At 51.3% G+C, this 17,440-nt stretch overlaps 1 protein-coding gene across 3 annotated transcripts; it reads right to left on the bottom strand.

Moving 5' to 3' along the window:
* Nucleotides 1-7,464: 7,464 nt before the first annotated feature.
* KEAP1 (kelch like ECH associated protein 1) lies at nucleotides 7,465-15,450 on the bottom strand. Of its 3 annotated transcripts, none has more exons than XM_027085183.1 (6): nucleotides 15,153-15,450; nucleotides 12,402-13,087; nucleotides 10,305-10,990; nucleotides 8,813-9,018; nucleotides 8,358-8,534; nucleotides 7,465-8,200 (listed from the first exon to the last, which is right to left on the bottom strand). In XM_027085183.1, the coding sequence occupies exons 2-6, from the start codon at nucleotides 13,038-13,040 to the stop codon at nucleotides 8,034-8,036; spliced, it is 1,875 nt and encodes a 624-aa protein (XP_026940984.1). In that variant the 5' UTR covers nucleotides 13,041-13,087; nucleotides 15,153-15,450; the 3' UTR covers nucleotides 7,465-8,033. The 3 variants fall into 3 exon arrangements, with proteins under 3 accessions (XP_026940984.1, XP_026940983.1, XP_026940985.1); XM_027085182.1 differs by lacking the exon at nucleotides 15,153-15,450 and adding an exon at nucleotides 14,762-15,131; XM_027085184.1 differs by lacking the exons at nucleotides 7,465-8,200; nucleotides 8,358-8,534; nucleotides 15,153-15,450 and adding an exon at nucleotides 9,712-9,799 and having other exon boundaries at nucleotides 8,915-9,018; nucleotides 12,402-14,755.
* Nucleotides 15,451-17,440: the final 1,990 nt, after the last annotated feature.

Below are 17,440 nucleotides of genomic sequence, written 5' to 3'. Positions count from 1 at the left end.
CTGGTGGCCCAGGGGTTAAGAATCCACCTGCCTATGCAGGGGACACGGGTTCGAGCCCTAGTCCAGTAAGATCCCACATGCCGTGGAGCAACTAAGCCTGTGTGCCAACTGAGCTTGCGCACCACAACTACCGAAGCCCACATGCCTAGAGCCCGTGCTCCACAGCAAGAGAAGCCACTGCAATGAGAAGCCCGTGCACCACAACGAAGACCCAACACAGCCAAAAATCAATAAATAAATTAAATAATTTTTTTAAATGTCCAATGATAGATGAATAGATAAAGAAGATGTGGTATGTATATACAATGGAATATTACTCAGCCATAAAAAGGAACGAAATTGGGTCATTTGTAGAGATGTGGATGGACTTAGAGTCTGTCATACTGAGTGAAGTAAGCCAGAAAGAGAAAAATATCGTATTTTAACGCATATATGTGGCATCTAGAAAAAATGGTACAGATGAACCTATTTGTAGGGCAGGAATAGTGACGTAGACGTAGAGAACTGACATGTGGACACATTGGGGGAAGGGAAGGGTGGGACGAATTGGGAGATTAGGTTTGACATAAATACACTACCAGGAGTAAAATAGCTAGTAGGAACCTGCTGTATAGCACAGGGAGCTCAGCTTAGTGCTCTGTGATGACCTAGATGGATGGGATGGGGGTGGGGGGGGAGGGAGGTCCAAGAGGGAGGGGATATAGATATATATATACAGCTGATTCGCTTCATTGTACAGCAGAAACTAACACAACATTGTAAAGCAATTTTACTCCAATAAAAAAGTTTGAAAAAAAAGAACCAGTTGGCTGAAAACCTAAAGTTGCAGGTACCAAATGCCCATTCTAGTACTGGTCAGAATAGTGAAGAATTGTGAAGAACCCAGATGTCCAACACTAGGTAGTCATGAAATTATGCTTCCTGTATGGTGGAGTAATATGCACTTATTAAAAACAATGAGGTGGGACTTCCCTGGTGGCGCAGTGGTTAAGAATCTTCCTACCAATGCAGGGGACACAGGTTCGATCCCTGGCCCGGGAAGATCCCACATGCCGCAGAGCAACTAAGCCCATGCGCAACAACTACTGAGCCTGCGCTCTAGAGCCCGTGAGTCACAACTACTGAGCGCTTGTGCCACAACTACTGACGCCTGCACGCCTAGAGCCCATGCTCCACAAGAAGAGAAGCCACCGCAATGAGAAGCCTGCGCACCGCAACAAAGAGTAGCCCCCACTCGCTGCAACTAGAGAAGGCCCGTGTGCAGCAACAAACACCCAACACAGCCCAAACTAAATAGATAAATAAGAATTTTAAAAAATAAAATATAATAAATATAAATAAATAAAAATAAAAACAATGAGGTGGGTCTGTATTTATTGAAATGACAAGATGTTCACGATGAGAAGAGCGGGCTTCAAAACGTTCTGCATGGGCTTCCCTGGTGGCGCAGTGGTTAAGAATCCATCTGCCAATGCAAGGGACACGGGCTCAAGCCCTGGTCGGGGAAGATCCCACATGCCGCAGAGCAACTAAGTCTGTGTGCCACAAATACTGAGCCTGCGCTCTAGAGCCCACGAGCCACAACTACTGAAGCCCACGCGCCTAGAGCCCATGCTTCGCAACAAGCCCCTGCTCACAGCAACTAGAGAAAGCCCCTGCGCAGCAATGAAGACCTAAATGCAGCCAAAAATAAATAAATAAAAATAAAATTTTTAAAAATGTTCTGCTTTATACCATCCTACATATCTGCATAGAAAAAGCAGCTTGTTCATCAAAATATTTACAGTCTCCAGTGAATGGATTAAAAGACACTGGTGTTTTCTGTTCTGTAGTCTTGGATGTTTTCTGAATTTTTGCAATGAACATGTATTACTTTCATAATCAAGGGGAAGTTGTTTCGTAATCAGAGGAAAGACACAGCCAGTATTTGTTATCTGGGAGCCACAGAAGCATAGTAGATAAGCACACAGACTCTGGATTCTGGTCGCGACTCTGCCAGTTAATGACTGAGTTAGTTTGAGCAGATTACTTACTCATGCTGTGCTTCAGTTTCCCTCGCTGTAAAATGCAAATAATAACAGCTCAGGTTTGCCAGGCGATTACCATGTGACAGGCACAGTTTTACATAAATTATTGCACTTAGCTCTCGTAACAGCCCTGCTAAGTAGGTACTGTTCTATAAAATGGGTCACAGGCGAGGAAGGAGGTAGGATAGGCGTTCGAACCCCCGTGCGCTCCCTAGAGTGGATCTGAGGAACTACAGCAGGCAGGAAGGTGCGCGGCGCGTAGACTGGGAAGAAGGCGTGCCAAAGTCGCGCGGGAGATTTTCTTCCCCGAGCTACGATTGGCTGTCGTAGCTGTCATTAGCCAATAAAGCAGCCAATGAGAGGCGCGGCCGCTTCGCTTTTCGAACTAGATGACCGAGGGAGCCGAGGAGCTTGGACCGAGGCGGGTGCGACGAACCCTGAGGCGGGTGAGGGGACCTGGCGTCACTCCCTTCCTGAGAGAGACCCCAGCGCCGTTCCCATTTTCTTAGGGAGACCCTGGCGTCATCCCCCTTTCCTGAGAGTACCCTAGCGTCATTCCTGCCGTACTGAGGGGGACTCCAGCATCCTCTCGCCCTCCTGAAGTGAACCCTAGTAGCGTCTCTTCTTCCTGAGAGCGACGCCAGAGTCGTCCCCACTTCTTTAGGGAACCCTGGTGTCAGGCCCCTTGCTGATGGGGCCCCAGCATTATCCTTCCTGAGGGAGACCGACCCTGGCGTCACCCCCTCTTCTTGAGGAGTCCCCTCCTATGTCATCCTTTCCGAAGGGGACCCCCAGGGTCATACTCTCCCCCTTCCTCAAGGGTCCCCGTATTGCTCCTCCTTCCTGAGAAGGGGTCTGGCATTGTCCCCTCCCTTCCTGAGGGTTTGTCGTCATTGCCATCCCCACACCCTGAAAGGACCCATCACCCCCCTTCTCTCTGAGGGTAATCTCTTCCTCCCTTGCAATTCGAGAAGGACCCCGGCAAGGGCTTCGGTGGTCCCCGTACATGAGAAGTCCCAAAGCCCCCTCCTGCGCTTTCCTATCCCCAGCTGGGGAGAGGGAGAAGGCAAGACTCAAATCACCCTCAAAATGTTTGGGGGCGGGGGAGTGAAACTAGCTGATAAAGGAACTCACCATGTCACATGAGAAATTGTTTAAGGAACTGGGGCTGTTTCTCCTAAAACGGGAGCTGGAGGAAGGATCTAAAGCTGCCTTAAAATATTTATCAAGTGCTTCTCACAGCTCCTGACATCATCAGTAGGTACTTATTCAGCAACTGGATATATTCAGGCTGTTACCTGAAAGAGGGATTACTCTGTTCCATGACGTTCCAAGGTATCTGATGATAACAGGTAAAGAAAGGTCAAAAGGGCTTCTTGGGTTGAACTAAAATCGTAACAGGCTAAGTAGCTCTACTCTTGCACAGAGCTGCCGAAATCCACACCATTGGAGAAGCATCTGCATGACCTCACCAATTCCATTTAATCTCACAAATGTTTATCATACATCCATTGTGACCAAGAATTCATCTACTCAACGTTCAAATATGGGTGAAGCTCCTATTGTGTGCCAGTAAATAAAATGGTGAACAAGACGAAGAATCGAAGAATAATTATGAATACAAGGCAAAAAATACATTGTTTATGATTTCTGCAAGCTACTTTTTCCTAGAGCACTTCTCAGGGTTTCTGGTTGTACATTAATAAAATACAAATAACTGTCCACTCCTCACCGCCCTTGACCATGGGCTACAGGAGGGCAGAAACCATGTCTTCTGCTCCCAGTTGTATCTACACAGGGTCTGGAATATGGTAGGCACTAAAATATTTGTTGTTCCCGCCTCATCTCTTCACTTGGTGAATCCTCAGAGGAACTGGGAGATGGTCAGAGACGGTGATATATGATCAGTAAGGGAAAGACATGGGCTAGAAACGAAAGAGAATCCACCTGCGATAGCTGAGACTTAAGAAAGAAACACCAACTCCTTGGCCAATGCTATTAATCTTTCCTGTGAGGGCAGGGGAAGGCAAAGAGGTAGCTGACGTCAGCATCGGGCTGCAGTTTCGAATTTCCCACAAATGTTGTCTAAATCAACTGAATAAATCCCAGGGGATCCTGGGATGTGTAGTCTGAAAAGTGTTCCTGGGTGTCCGGCTTACAATTGGGTGTAATAAAATCAAAGTTACAACCCTGAGGTGTGGATTTGGTGCTGGCGCTCACAGGAGGGAGAGTCCTTGTTTATTTATAAAAATATAATTTTCCCAGAAGTTTTGAAGAATGCTGATTTTTTAAAAAAATAGGAACTGGGCTTCCCTGGTGGCGCAGTGGTTGAGAGGCCGCCTGCCGATGCAGGGGACACGGGTTCGTGCCCCGGTCCGGGAAGATCCCACATGCCGCGGAGCGGCTGGGCCCGTGAGCTATGGCCGCTGAGTCTGCGCGTCCGGAGTCTGTGCTCCGCAATGGGAGATGCCACGACAGTGAGAGGCCTGCGTACTGCAAAAAAAAAAAAAAAAAAAAAAAAAAAAAGGAACAAGCCAAAATCAGGGCATTCTACACTCTGGGGCTTCTCCAATCTTGCTCCTTTTCTTCCCTGGAAATAGTTCCGTTTTTTACCCAAAGGCCCACAAGAGGGTGCTGCACTCCTTTTAGGCCACACTTCCTGTATCAACCCTGAGGTCTTGGGGAGCTACAAAACCATCATAAAATGAGACAGGTGGGTTGGTGGAAGCACTGATTTTTCACAGGTAATGAGAGCCAGTGAGGAATTTTAAGTAATGCAGGTATAGTGCTCTGAGGTAATAAAATGTTATCATTATCATTCTGACTTTGAAAACCTTAATAATTCAGATTAATGTTAGCATTTCAGGTTTCTAGTACTTATCTCGTTCCTAGTCAATAATAACTACATTTATTGCATTCTTACTGTGTGCCAGGTGCTAGATACTGTTACTATTCCCCACTTTACAGAGGAGAAAAATGAGGCCCAGAGAGGATTTGAACCTAGTAAGTGACAGATACGGGTCTCAAACCTACTCTGTTTTCTCTCTTCTTCTTTTAAATTTAATTTTCTTAAATTCTATCTTCTGCAATACTGTATATTCCCACTAACATTTATATTTTAAAACCAGGATCCCTAGTGTTCTCCTTACTTGTTGCAAGTAATAAATACTTCCTTCGCCCAATTAAAAAACAAACGCACCAGAATACACTCCCAAGGGAGAAGATAGTCCTTGAATTGAAGGTATGTTGTATTGCACAAAGCAAGATACTCTAGCACCCAGAACTACAGTGGCCTTCACAGAGCTGAAAGTTATCTTAGACATTGTCCAGTTGATTAAGAGTGGGAAGTTACTTGCTCATCATCACTATAAGTTCATCCTTTCGCCTTCATCTTTGTTTTCTCTTTCTATACTGGAACTTCCCCTTAGCTTATAAACACGCTCTGTCTTCTGAATCTTAAAAGCAAAACCCCAAACCCTCCCTGAACCCTTCGTTCCTCTCTAGCTGTCATGCGTACTGTGCCTCTTCTCACCCAAATGTCTCAAAAGAGATATTCCTTCTTTCAGCATCCTTCAGTGTTATCTCCTCGGCAACAGTGCCTGTTCTAAGGAGGCATTCGATAAACACCTGCAGAATCTATTGCTTTACCCTCACAATTCTACCAAAATGGTTCTTAGTAAGCTTACCTTCCAATCGCCAAATCCAGTGAGCATTTGAAGGTCTCCTTCTGAACTGCTTTGTATTTAATAGTGTGATTCTTTTAAACTTTTTGTGCTCAAATTTTTCACCACTTGGCTTCTGTGACACTGTACATTTCTTAGTTTTTCTCATAATTTTCTGCTGCTGTTGTGCTCCTATCGGGCCTTCTCTTACATCCCTCTACTCCTTAAATGTCGTTTCTCAGAATTTGCCTTTAACCCGTTATTCTTGTTCTACGCCAATGTCTCAAAATGTGGTCCCTGGACGAGCAGCTTCAGCATCAACTGGGAACTTGTTAGAAATGCAGTTTCTTGGCACCCACCTCGTGAATGAGAGACATCTAGAAAATTCAACATCCATTTATGATTTTTAAAAAGATGTAGCAAACTAGGTATAGGAGGGAGCTTCCTGAACTTGATAAAGTTTCCAGCAAAACTTAAGGCACAGATTACAGAAAATGTTTTGGCAAGTATCAGAATTAATGGTGGAACATTAGAAGCAGTCACCTTATAGTTAGAAGTAAGACAACGATGCCCACTATTACCATTACTAATCAAAATTGTATAGGATGTCTTAGCTAATGCTGTAAGACAAGGAAAAGAAATGACTTGTAGAACTATTGGGAAGATGACATTACACTATCATTATTTGTAGATGGCTATCTGCTAAAAAAAAAAAAGGTACTAGAAAGAAGCTGGCAGAAGACCAATACATCTATATCAACAACTTCCCTGTAACAGAAATATCAATTTAAAAGGATCAGTGAGTAAAGATCTCATTGACAAGAGCAAGGCCTATAAAACTCCCATAAAACCTACTGCAAGCCCTTTGTGGAGAAATTATAAAGCTTTCCTGAAGGACAGCAAAGTCTTCACTAAATAGACGGATATACCAAGTTCATGAACAGAAAGACCTAATATAAAAATTGTTTTCTCCCCAACTGGATACTTTTTTTAATATATTATTATTTTTATTGATATTAGTATAGTATTTTTTAATAAATTTATTTTTTCTGGCTGTGTTAGGTCTTCATTGCTGCGTGCGGGCTCTCTCTAGCTGCCACGAGCGGGGGCTACTCTTCATTGCAGTGCGCGGGCTTCTCATTGTGGTGGCTTCTCTTGTTGCTCCTGGCAGGGAAGGAATCAAATGTTTCCTCTAAGCTGTTTGGAAGAACCTGTGAAATCCCCAATAGTTGAGACCATACTTCATTCTTCTTTTCTCCACTCCCCCAGCACGAACAGAGCTGACTCGCAGGAAAGATCCAGGCCACGTACTCCGTTCACACATATAGTTCAGAAGGAACCAGGCTGCTGAACCCTTTGCCTGAAGAAAATTCTCAAGAACCCCTTTGTCCCAGACACCCAAATAAAATAAAAGGCTCGGTCTACATTATTGAAGTGTATAAAGATGACGGATGGACTTTCACGGAATTTGGAAGGCGTGCTGGGGATAGTCCTCCTTAAAATACAAACTGTTCGCGTGTGCAATTAACCTCGGGGAGCCCTAGGAGATGAGTCAAGGAGTTGGGTCACTGTCTGCAAAGGAGCTAAAAGTGACAGACAAAGTGAGCCCTGTGTGGCTTGCCCATGGGGAGAAAGATAACCTACATATCAAAATTCAATGGGCCGAGATAACAAACTGGTTTCAAATCCAAGCCCTAACTCGAAGACTTGAGTGCATTTCAGGAGAAGAGTCCTTTCCGTCCCACTGGCTCAAGACCTCCAGCTGAGAGCCCGGGTGGAAGACACTAGTTAGTTTGTTCTTTATTTTCAATGGAAAGTTACAGGGTTACTTATCAACAAAATGACTGTCCAGGGCAGTGATACCCAATGGTTTCTATGTACAGGCCCATCCCCGGGGTCCACACCTCTGGAGGGGCCTCAGCCCCTGAGGCCTCAGTTGGCTCGTTCCCAGGCCTCCAAGAACCAATCACGAAGATGCAGGGAACAAAAACCAGCCTGTCCTCGGCACCTGCTTTCATCCCAAGGGGAGATGGTGGCTGCTGGTGTGGGACCCAGGCCTGGTCTCGGGGTAGCAGGTGTAGGGGCCTCTCCCCGGGGGGCCTGCCCTTCCCGCACCCACCTCCCGGGCAGGCTCTCTTGGACATTCCTGGGACTACTCTGATGGGCTCACGGGTTCCCATTCTGGCCTTTTCTTTCGAGTTGTCATTTTAACACTGAGGCATCCCAGCCTCCCATCCTGGAGGACAAGCATTTGCTCTGTAGCCTTTTCTTTTGTCCCTGTTTTTGTACAAAGACGACAGTACTCTGGATTGGAACATTTTTTTGCCCAAGAAACAAAAGTGGCTCAACAGGTACAGTTCTGCTGGTCAATCTGCTTCCGGCAGGGTTCCATGGTGACAGCGACGCCAACTCCACTCCGGCCAGATGTCATGCAGGTCACCTCGCTCCAGGTGTCCGTGTCTGGGTCGTAACACTCCACGCTGTCCAAGAACGTGTGACCGTCGTAGCCTCCTGCAGGGAGAGCAGAAGGGATGGTTGCTCCCTCCGAGGGCGGGGGAAAAAGAGGAGAAGAAACCACAAGATGCCTTCCTGCCAGGATTGGAGCCTGCCCCTAAAAGATGGGGTTAGGTAGGCTTCTCCACCCAGGCCCCCACCCCCAGGGCCTCACCGAGAACATAGATTCTTCCCTGGTGCACAGTAATTCCCAGAGCGCTTCGCCGATGCTTCATGGGGGCTACGAAAGTCCACGTTTCTGTCTCCACGTCGTAGCGTTCCACGCTGTTCAGCTGGTCCTGACCATCGTAGCCCCCCGCAGCATAGATGCAGTTGTGCAGGACGCAGACTCCTAAGTGGTACCACACAGAGAGGGTGACTCCGGGGCCTGGCCTTGCGGGCCTCAGCCACCACCTTCTTGGGCGGGGGGACCCTCCCCTCCCCCTTCTCCCCTCTCCCAAGTGACCCTTTAGAAACAAAGCCGGGAGAGAAGAGCATGGACTCTATCAGAATCCAGCTCTCCTGTGTGTGCCACGGGGTTTAAGGCTGAAACAGGAGGCCTGGCCGAGTTTCACGCCCAGGGGTGGGAAGGTGTTCCTCTTCTCTCCCCTCCCCGCAGCCCCTGCGCACCTGCCCCACTTCGGATGGTGTTCATGGGTGTGATCATTCGCCACTCGTTTCTCTCTGGGTAGTAACACTCGGCTGAGTTAAGGCGGTTCGTCCCGTCAAAGCCCCCGACCGCGTAGAGTAGACGGTTGAGGACAGCCACTCCCACCCCGATCCTTCGTGTCAGCATTGGGGCCACCAAGTGCCACTCATCCCGCTCTGGCTCATACCTGCAACGACATAATAACAATGACAGCAGCAACCACAGCTGACCTGGAACACTAACCCCCACTGATATTCTGCTATGGCTTTAGGCACTTGAACTCTTTAATTCTCACAAGGATTCCCCAAAACACAAGTTATCAGTAGATCCATTTTCCAGATGAGGAAACTGAGGTTCACAGCCACCATCTGCTCAAGGTCACATGCACATCTGTTGGACCCCAATGGCTCCATCATACCACTGCCTGTGTTGAGTGTTATGTGTATTATCTCACCAAAGCCCCACACAGCCTAGTGGGGAAAGGAGTCCTCGCTATTGTCCCCCACCTCACAGATGACAAGACAGAGGCACAGGGAGGTGAGATGGCATACTCAGGGTCACCCAGGAAGTGGCAGACCTGGGGTTTGATCCAGCTCTCTTGGACACCAGAACCCCAGTCCGAACAACTAGGCTACCCCCTGGCATGGTTCTTCTCAAAGTATGATGCTCAAAGACGGAGTGACCATATGTCCCAGTTGGCCCAGGCACTTCCAGTTCAGGCCTGTGCTCCTGGAATAATTCATAGGGCCCCTTTTCTTCTCGAAAGTGGCCTGTTGAGGGCGATGCATCATCTCATCATCCTATTCACAGACCGTGTACATTAGAAGCCTCTGGGGTGTTTGTTTAAAATTCCTACTCCCCAGCCTCACTCCAAACCCACCAATGCCAGATCTCCAGCATCCCCTGTCGTGGGCCGGGGAGTTTGTTTTAACAAGTTCCAGGTGAGAACTGTATTCTGGCTCACACCTCTGGAAAACAAGAAGGCAGAGGACGAGGCTATAGGAGAGTCAAAAGCCCAAAATACTTGGCCTCTAAACACAGGGTCACCACGCACAGTTGTGCAGACTGTGTACTGCACAAGGGCACCACATCTGAGGGGGGACCTACCATGTAGCAGGCCTCATACATATGTTTATTACAACAATTTGTGGACAGATGGCAGTGAGGTGTCACGTTTTAACAAAATTAGCATATTACAACAATTTCAAACTGATGGAACTTTTTCCAAAGCTGCATAAAGTTGCTGTGTGCATTTGTGGTGGCCCTGTAAACAGTTGCCAGGCCCAGACCCAGCATCCAAGGTCACGACCATAAATCTCCCAGGAGTTTAGCTTCACCTTGAGGCTTCCACTCCCTGAAGGCAAGGCACAGAGAAAAGCACTCAACAACAGGGGGAACCCCCAGATCCCAATGGCTTGGGACCCGTCAGCAGTGGAACCCTCGGAGCCCACCCCTCCAGACGCCGCCACTCACCTCTCCACACTGTTGTGGTGGATACAGCCATGGGAGCCGCCGACAGCATAGATGTGCCCATCGATGACCCCAACCCCGATTCGGTTTCGAGGTACGCTCATGGAGGCGCAGGGCGACCACTGGTTGGTCATGGGGTTGTAGCAGTCCAGGGCGCTGGAGTCGGTGTTGCCATCGGGGGAGTTGTTCCGACCACCCACGGCATACAGCAGCCCACCTACCACACAGCCCGCCAGCCCGCTCCTTGGCACCTGCAGGTCCGCCAACCGGAGCCAGGTGCCGTCGCTGGGGTTGTAGGCCTCCAAGTAGCTGAGTGACTGGCGGAAGTAACCGCCGGCCGTGTAGATGAGCCGGCCCACCTTGGGCGCCCGGCAGGGCATCACCTGTGTGGGCTTGTGCAGGGTGAGCTCCTGGAAGATCTTCACCAGGTAGTCCTTGCAGCGGGAGTCCGACTGCAGGATCTCACACTTCTGCAGCTGCATCTGCAGGAAGTGGGGGGTGAGCGAGTGGCAGCGCACAGCCCGCAGCAGCGCCTGCACGTAGAAGCGCCGCTGCTCGCAGTCATACTTGACCCAGTTGATACAGGCGTGGAAGACCTCAGACTCGCAGCGCACGTTCAGATCGTCCCGGCTGATGAGGGTCACCAGCTGGCAGTGGGACAGGTTGAAGAACTCCTCTTGCTTGGCCACCTGCAGAGGGCATTGGTGTGACGGGCTGACTTACATGTCTCTCTCCACCTCCCCACCCCCCCAGCCCGCCCTTCAACAGTGCTATGACCTTGGACAAGTCACTCAACCTGCCTCTGACGACCTCAGCTTCCTCAGGTGTGAAATGGGGATTTGAATAGTATGAACCTCACAGTGTGTGAGGATCAAATGAGTTACATTGCGTGAGCCAAGCGTGTAGTACACAAGTACTCAGGTAAATGGGCAAGGACACGATGTACCGTGTACGTTTTTGTATGATTTTGTATTTGAACGTTACCCTTTTAAGGAAATTACTTTTCAAAATAGCAGACAGACTACAAAGGCAATAGCAATAGAATATTCTAGAAAGAAAAAAAAGTTCAGGCTCGAAGAAAACAGCCTGAGTTGCAATTTCGGCCTACTACTTTCTAACTGTGTGACTCTGGGCAAAGATCTGAAACATTCCAGGTCTTGGTTTTCTTCCTCTATAAAAAGGGGATTAAATTAGTAGCTATCTCATAGCAGGGCTACTCCTGGGGTAAATATTTCTTGCCAGGCACTGGTCTATATAAATAATTTCAGTCACCCCACATAAGCAGGTTCCCAATTTTCTGGTACCCCCAAGCCCATGCAATCCCTTGAAACCAATGCTGTGCAGGTCAGTGGGAGAGCCTTGCTCTTGGACCACCTTCCTGGAAGCCACAGGCCTTAGGACTAATGCCAGAGCTTCTTGGAGCACCTGGACAACCCCCAAGGTGGTAGAGAAGAAGAGGAGTGGGGATCAGGGTAGTGTCCACCCCAGCTGGTCCCAGCCACTGGAGGATGACTTTGAAAACTTCCAAGAAGGCACTCCAAAGCATACCTCCTCCTAGGAGAGCTGGGAAGATTCAGTGATTTAAAGGATGAAAATCACTTAGAACAGGGGCTGGCCCACAGCAAGTGCTAAACAAGCACTTATTTTCTCTATTCACAACTTCCTCCACTTAAAAACGAAAACGAAACAAAGAATAGTGCAAGGACAACACTCCGTGGACCAAAGAAAACATGTGTAAGGGTCATACTTGCAGTCAACAGCACGCCATGGGTGTTCAATAAATAATGGCGGACTGACTGAAAGGTCAGGCCCTGCTCAGCACACCAGGATGGAACTGCCAACATATTCACTGCACCCTAACCCCACCTTTGACCCCAGAGAGACCAGGGGGCCCAGAAACCCGTGAAGGCCTCACTTTCCTCGCTGTTTCCCAGAGTTGCCCCAGATATGTAGACTAGGAAACCAGAACCCCATGTTTCTCCAGCTCCTTGCCTTGACCCTTCACATCTTAAGGGGAGACAGTGATGACCACCTGTCTGTTCCCTGGTCCTTCTGATGCTGCTCCCAAGCCCTGGCTCCACGTCCCCTCCCCTTGCTCACCTCCCCAAAGTGCATGTAGATGTACTCTCGGGCACGCTGGTGCAGCTCAGTACAGCCGATCTGCTCGGCGAAGTTGGCGATGCCAATGGCGTTGCTGGGGTCCAGCTGCTGCACCAGGAAGTCGCTGCAGGCGCGGACCACGCTGTCAATCTGGTACATGACGGCACCGTTCATGACATGGAGCACACACTTCTCACCCATGGAGATGGAGGCCGTGTAGGCGAACTCAATGAGGCGCTCCATGACCTTGGGGTGGATGCCCTCAATGGACACCACCTCCATGCCCTGCTCCCGCAGCCCATTGGTGAACATGGCCTTGAAGACGGGGCTGGATGAGGCCAGCACCACCTTGTGGGCCATGAACTGGGCGGCTGGTGCGTCCTGGTACTTGACCTGCAGCGTGACATCACACAGCTGCTGGCTGAGCCGCAGTTCGTTCATGATGCCGAAGGCCTGCTTGGTGTGATCCTCCAGGGTGTAGCTAAAGGTGCGGTTGCCGTGCTGGGAGGGCGTCACCTCGGCCTTGCACTCGGTGGAGGCGTACATCACCGTGTCCCCTGCCCCCTCAGGGCGCTGTGACCTCAGGGGTAGGAATTGGGTGTGGGCCCCAGCCCCACTAGGCCCGGGTTCCAGCTGCATGGGGTTCCAGGTGACAAGGGACAACACCACCACTGGCACTCAGGGGCCTGGAGGAGGGAGAGCACAGGGCTGGGGGGAGGGCCTGGGGCCAGGCCTTCTTTTCTAAGATAAAGTAACTCCTAGCCCAGTTTTCCTTCCTAAGCACAGGTGAAGCAGTGTGCATTTGCACTCCCTAACTGCCCCATGGCCTCACCAGCCCGAGGGTCCAGCCTAAATCATAGGTCAGATGGTGTCCCTCCCCTGCTCAGAATCCCCCTACAACTCCCTGTGGCATGAAGAATAAAACCAAATTCTTCAATGGCTTGCAAAGCTCTTCACAGTCAGCTCCTGTCCACCTCTTCCCTTTGCTCATTCTGTTCCAGCTCTCTGGTGGCCCCTCCCTTCCTAGGACATGTCCAACTCATTCCTTCATTCACCTCACCAACATTTATTGAGCACCTACTGTGTGCCAGGCACTGTTCTAGGCACCGGGGACACAGCAGTGACCAAGACAGAAATGCACTGTGCCCCGCTGGTGCTGACACTGGGGAGGGAAGGGCCATAAGTAAAATAAGCAAGACTGGAGCAGAAACTGGGGTTATGAAGAAAATGACAACAGCATTGGGACAGTGTCATATGGGGGCAGTTTTTTTTAAATCAGGTAGTCCAGGCCTCTGTTGGAGCTGAGACCAGAGGGTGAACGTATGAAGAAGCTGGGGGTGGGAGTTAGTTTTCCAGGCAGAGGGAACAGCAAGTGCAAAGGCTCAGAGGCAGAATGATGAGAGACAATCTAGAGAATCAGGGAGGAGTGTAATGAGAGAGACTGACTAGTGAAGGGAGGCTTTCGGTGAACCCTGTGGAGTCTGGAGGGCCAGGGCGTGAGTTATGTTTTGAAAAGTCCTGTGGGGAGTGGCGTGGGGGGGGGGGGGTCTGCAAGAGGCTCCCTGGGTTCTTCATCTTATCTTTCTCTGGGCTCGACTCAGAGTCACCTCCTCCCTGTTTTATTTCCATCACAGCACTTGTCAAGAATGGAAAGGCGCTCCTTTGCTTGCTTGTTGAAGGATGGCCTGTTCCTCTGGCCCTAAGCCCCAGGCTTCAGAGAGCAGGTAGACCTGTGTAGGTCAGGGTTATGCCCACCCTCTCATGTGCCTCCCCTGCATCCTGCCTGGGGCCTGGCACCCCGCAGAGGTCAGTAAGCTGTGGCTGGCTGACTGCCCACTCCACTGTCCCTGCCAGAGCACCCTCCTCCACCGGGCCCTGGATGCCGCTTGGCCGCCTCTCCCCAGCCGAGACCCAGGCCTGCCTCTCGGTCTTTGGCCAATAGGTCAACGGTGCCCCCTGGGCACCGGGCACTTCCCCCCAAGAAGCGGTAAGTGGGGGTCTGCGCATGTCCCGCCTGAGCCGCCAAGGCCTGGAGAAGGGAGGAAGTGACCCCGCCGCGGCCTCTCCACTGCCAGCCCCAGGGCGCAAACCAAGCCCCCCAACGCCCCGGGGTCCCCGGGCCTCCGTCCGAGCGGCGCTCCCTGGGCCTCTCGCTCGGCTTGCGTCGCTCCCGGGCCACCCCGCGAGTCGCGCCGTCCAACAAAAGGATAGGACTCGAGCCGCGCCCTCCTGGCCCTCCGCGGAGCCGCGGGAACCCCGAGACCGGTCCCGCATCTCCCGGTTTTCTGGCCCCCGGGCACGGCCGCAGGGCGCTCACGGCCCTTGGCGCCCTCAGCCCGGGCGCTGGCCGCCCCACTCACCCCGCCATGGCCGCGCTCGGGCTCCGCCTCCGTCGCCCAGGCCCGGGCGCCTCCATCGCAGTGCGCAGGGGGGAGGCGCAGAACGCGCGCAGGTCACCATGACTAAGCAGAGCCGGGCGCCGGCCGTGTCAGAATAAAAGTCCCTGCGGCCCCAGGCCTCCCGCGGCAGGGCCCCTCCCCCCTCACCCGCCCACGCTAGCTGTCGCCCTGTTGCGCAGCCCCAGCGCGGCGACCACAGCGCCGGTCATTGCGGCGGGGCCAAGGACGGCAGCGCACCCAGCCGCGTGGTCGGAGCCGCGGAGAATGAGCCCCAGGTTCGAGGCCCAGCGCTTCCCCGCACCAGGGATCAGTGGACACCCCACCCCGCCGCTGCCGCCGCCGGCGCGCTCACCTGCGTCTCTGCGTAGCCTCCGCTGCTCTCGAGGCGGGGTGGGGATGCCAGGGGCACGGCGGTGGCTCCGGGTACGGTGGTGCCACCCGCGCACCGAGCTTCCGGGAAGCCCGAGGGGCCGTGGCCCGGTCGGGCGAGGCTCCAGCCTAACCTTCACTGTCAGGGTCCCGCGGGAGCTTCCGCCGTCTGGGGGGCCTCGGCTTTGGGGCGGCGGGGCCTGCGGGATTGCAGCCGTCGAATGGGGGGCAGCCTCGGGACGCCCGGGAAGGAGGCAGGGAGAGGGCGCAGCGGGGAAGGGGTCGCGATTCCCCGCCCTTCCCGCAGGTGCCCAGCGCCCATGAGGGAGGAATGGGGCGTCGGGCGAGGGCGCATGGCCAAGCCCACCCGGCCCGTCCCTCCTTCGCAGCCCCTTCCATCCGCCGGGTTTCGTCGTGTCAGCGCAGGTCTGCTCTCCACGACCTGTTCTCCCTTTAATTCCACACAGTGCAGGCCTCACATTAAGGCGGCCGCAGGATCCAGCCAGAATTGTCTACCTACTTGGATTTGCATTGTCTTTATAATCTCCAGTTTGGAGGCGCGTGGAGCTCGCGGGCGGGCATTCGAACAACTGCTTTGCCACTCTCTAGCTCTGTGCTGGTGGGCCCATAATTTAACCTCTCCGTGCTTCAGTTTCCTCCCTGTAAAATGTTAATACCTGCTAGGTTATCGGGAGAACTAAAGGAGAACGCTAGGGCCCAATAAATATGGATTGTTATTTTTCATGGCAAGTGATACTGATTTGCCATTTATGCTGTTTGTGATATAAAGTTAGTTTTTAAGTAAATGTATTTAAGGTTTTTTTTAAAAGAGTCCATCTATATGAAACACTAGGCTGAACAGATGTTGGTCTAAGAAAGGATTCCGCCCGCTTCCGGGGTGAACCTGGAAGATTCAGCCTCCCTGCTCAGGGTCTGGGATTAATCCGGTGTCCGAGGCTGGAGTGGGGTTCCTCCCCCCTCCTCCCATTCCAGTTGCGTGAAGCTGCAGTTCTGGGTAGCTCCAGAGGGGGCGCAATAGCATAGCCGGCAAATACTGTACAGGGAGTGACTGAGACTGTGAGGAAACCCGCACCCTCCTCCACAGGCCGAAAGAAACCTCCAGTATCTCAAAGTAACATCTACAAGACCTGTGACCCAGCAGTGCCACATGTAGAAATTTATCCAAGGTACACTGGCACTGGTGCAGGAGGATGTATGTACACAGATGTTTATTGCCACACTGTGTATAAAGGCAAGGTGTTGGGCTCAACACGTGTCCCTCCCTAGGGCCCTGGTATAAGTGGTGGTATGTCTATGCTGTGAAATACCATGCAGCCAGTGAAAAGAAGCAAGACATGTTTACTTCGATTTTTTTTAATGTGGAAAAAAAAGAAAAAAGTACTATGGACTGAATTGTGACCCCCCCCCCATCATCATATTTTGAAGCCCTAACCCCCAAGGTGATGGTATTTGGAGATGGGGATTTAGGAAGGTAATTAGGTTTAGATGAGGACTTGAGGGTGGGGCCCTCGTGATGGCATGAGTGCCCTTATCAGAGACACCAGAGAGCGTGCTCTCTTTCTCCACCATGTGAGGACACAGCAGAAGGCAGCTGTCTACAAGCCAGGAAGAGAGCACTCACCAGAACCCAACCATGCTGACACCTTGATCTTGGACTTCCAGCCTCCCGAAGTGTGAGAAATAAATTTTGGCTGTTTAAGCCACCTAGGCTATGGTATTTGTTATGGCAGCCAGAGCCAATTAACACAGTACAAAATCTAGATGTGCAACAATTTCCAAGATATACTATTAAGTGATCAAAGCAAGGTGGAGAGCAGTGCTAACGTGTAAAACGAGAGAGGTGTATTTACATTTCAGCTCATTTATCCACAGAATAGCTCTGGAAGTTTCCCAATAGTGTATGCATCCAGGAGGGGGAACTGGTGCTTTTTGAATTTTGTAAGATGTGAACAAGTGAATAACTCGTCTGCCATCACACTATCACACAACTGAACAATGGGGTGGGGTGTCTCAGGTTGCCCCGGAAGATAACAGGAGCCTGGGGATAGGGGAACCAGGCCAGGTGGGAGATTGGGTCCAGTTCTCGAAGTGCCCTGGGAGGCGACCCCAGGTTTGAGTGTGTTTGTGTTCCAGGAAGTAGGTTGTTTCCCCGTGCGTACGGTCTGCAGGGGTCAGCCCCCGCTCCACGCCCCAAAACACACCGCGATCTTTACTTACGGCTGCCTGCAGTTCCGATGTTTCCCGGCAGGT

This window comes from Aethalodelphis obliquidens, unplaced genomic scaffold (assembly GCF_003676395.1).
Source record: "Aethalodelphis obliquidens isolate GAN/ISIS:26980383/991018 unplaced genomic scaffold, ASM367639v1 scaffold53, whole genome shotgun sequence".
Classification (NCBI taxonomy): domain Eukaryota; kingdom Metazoa; phylum Chordata; class Mammalia; order Artiodactyla; family Delphinidae; genus Aethalodelphis; species Aethalodelphis obliquidens.
The sequence above is the reverse complement of the archived record's forward strand: the minus strand, read 5'-3'. Positions and strand labels throughout refer to the sequence as shown.

Coding starts and splice junctions, on each gene's coding strand:
- KEAP1 (XM_027085183.1), bottom strand. CDS start 13,040: ATGCAGCTGGAACCCGGGCCTAGTGGGGCTGGGGCCCACACCCAATTC. Junction 8,535..8,812: donor CACCATCCGAAGTGGGGCAG/GTGCGCAGGGGC, acceptor GGTACCACTTAG/GAGTCTGCGTCCTGCACAAC. Junction 8,201..8,357: donor GGGAAGAATCTATGTTCTCG/GTGAGGCCCTGG, acceptor CTCTCCCTGCAG/GAGGCTACGACGGTCACACG.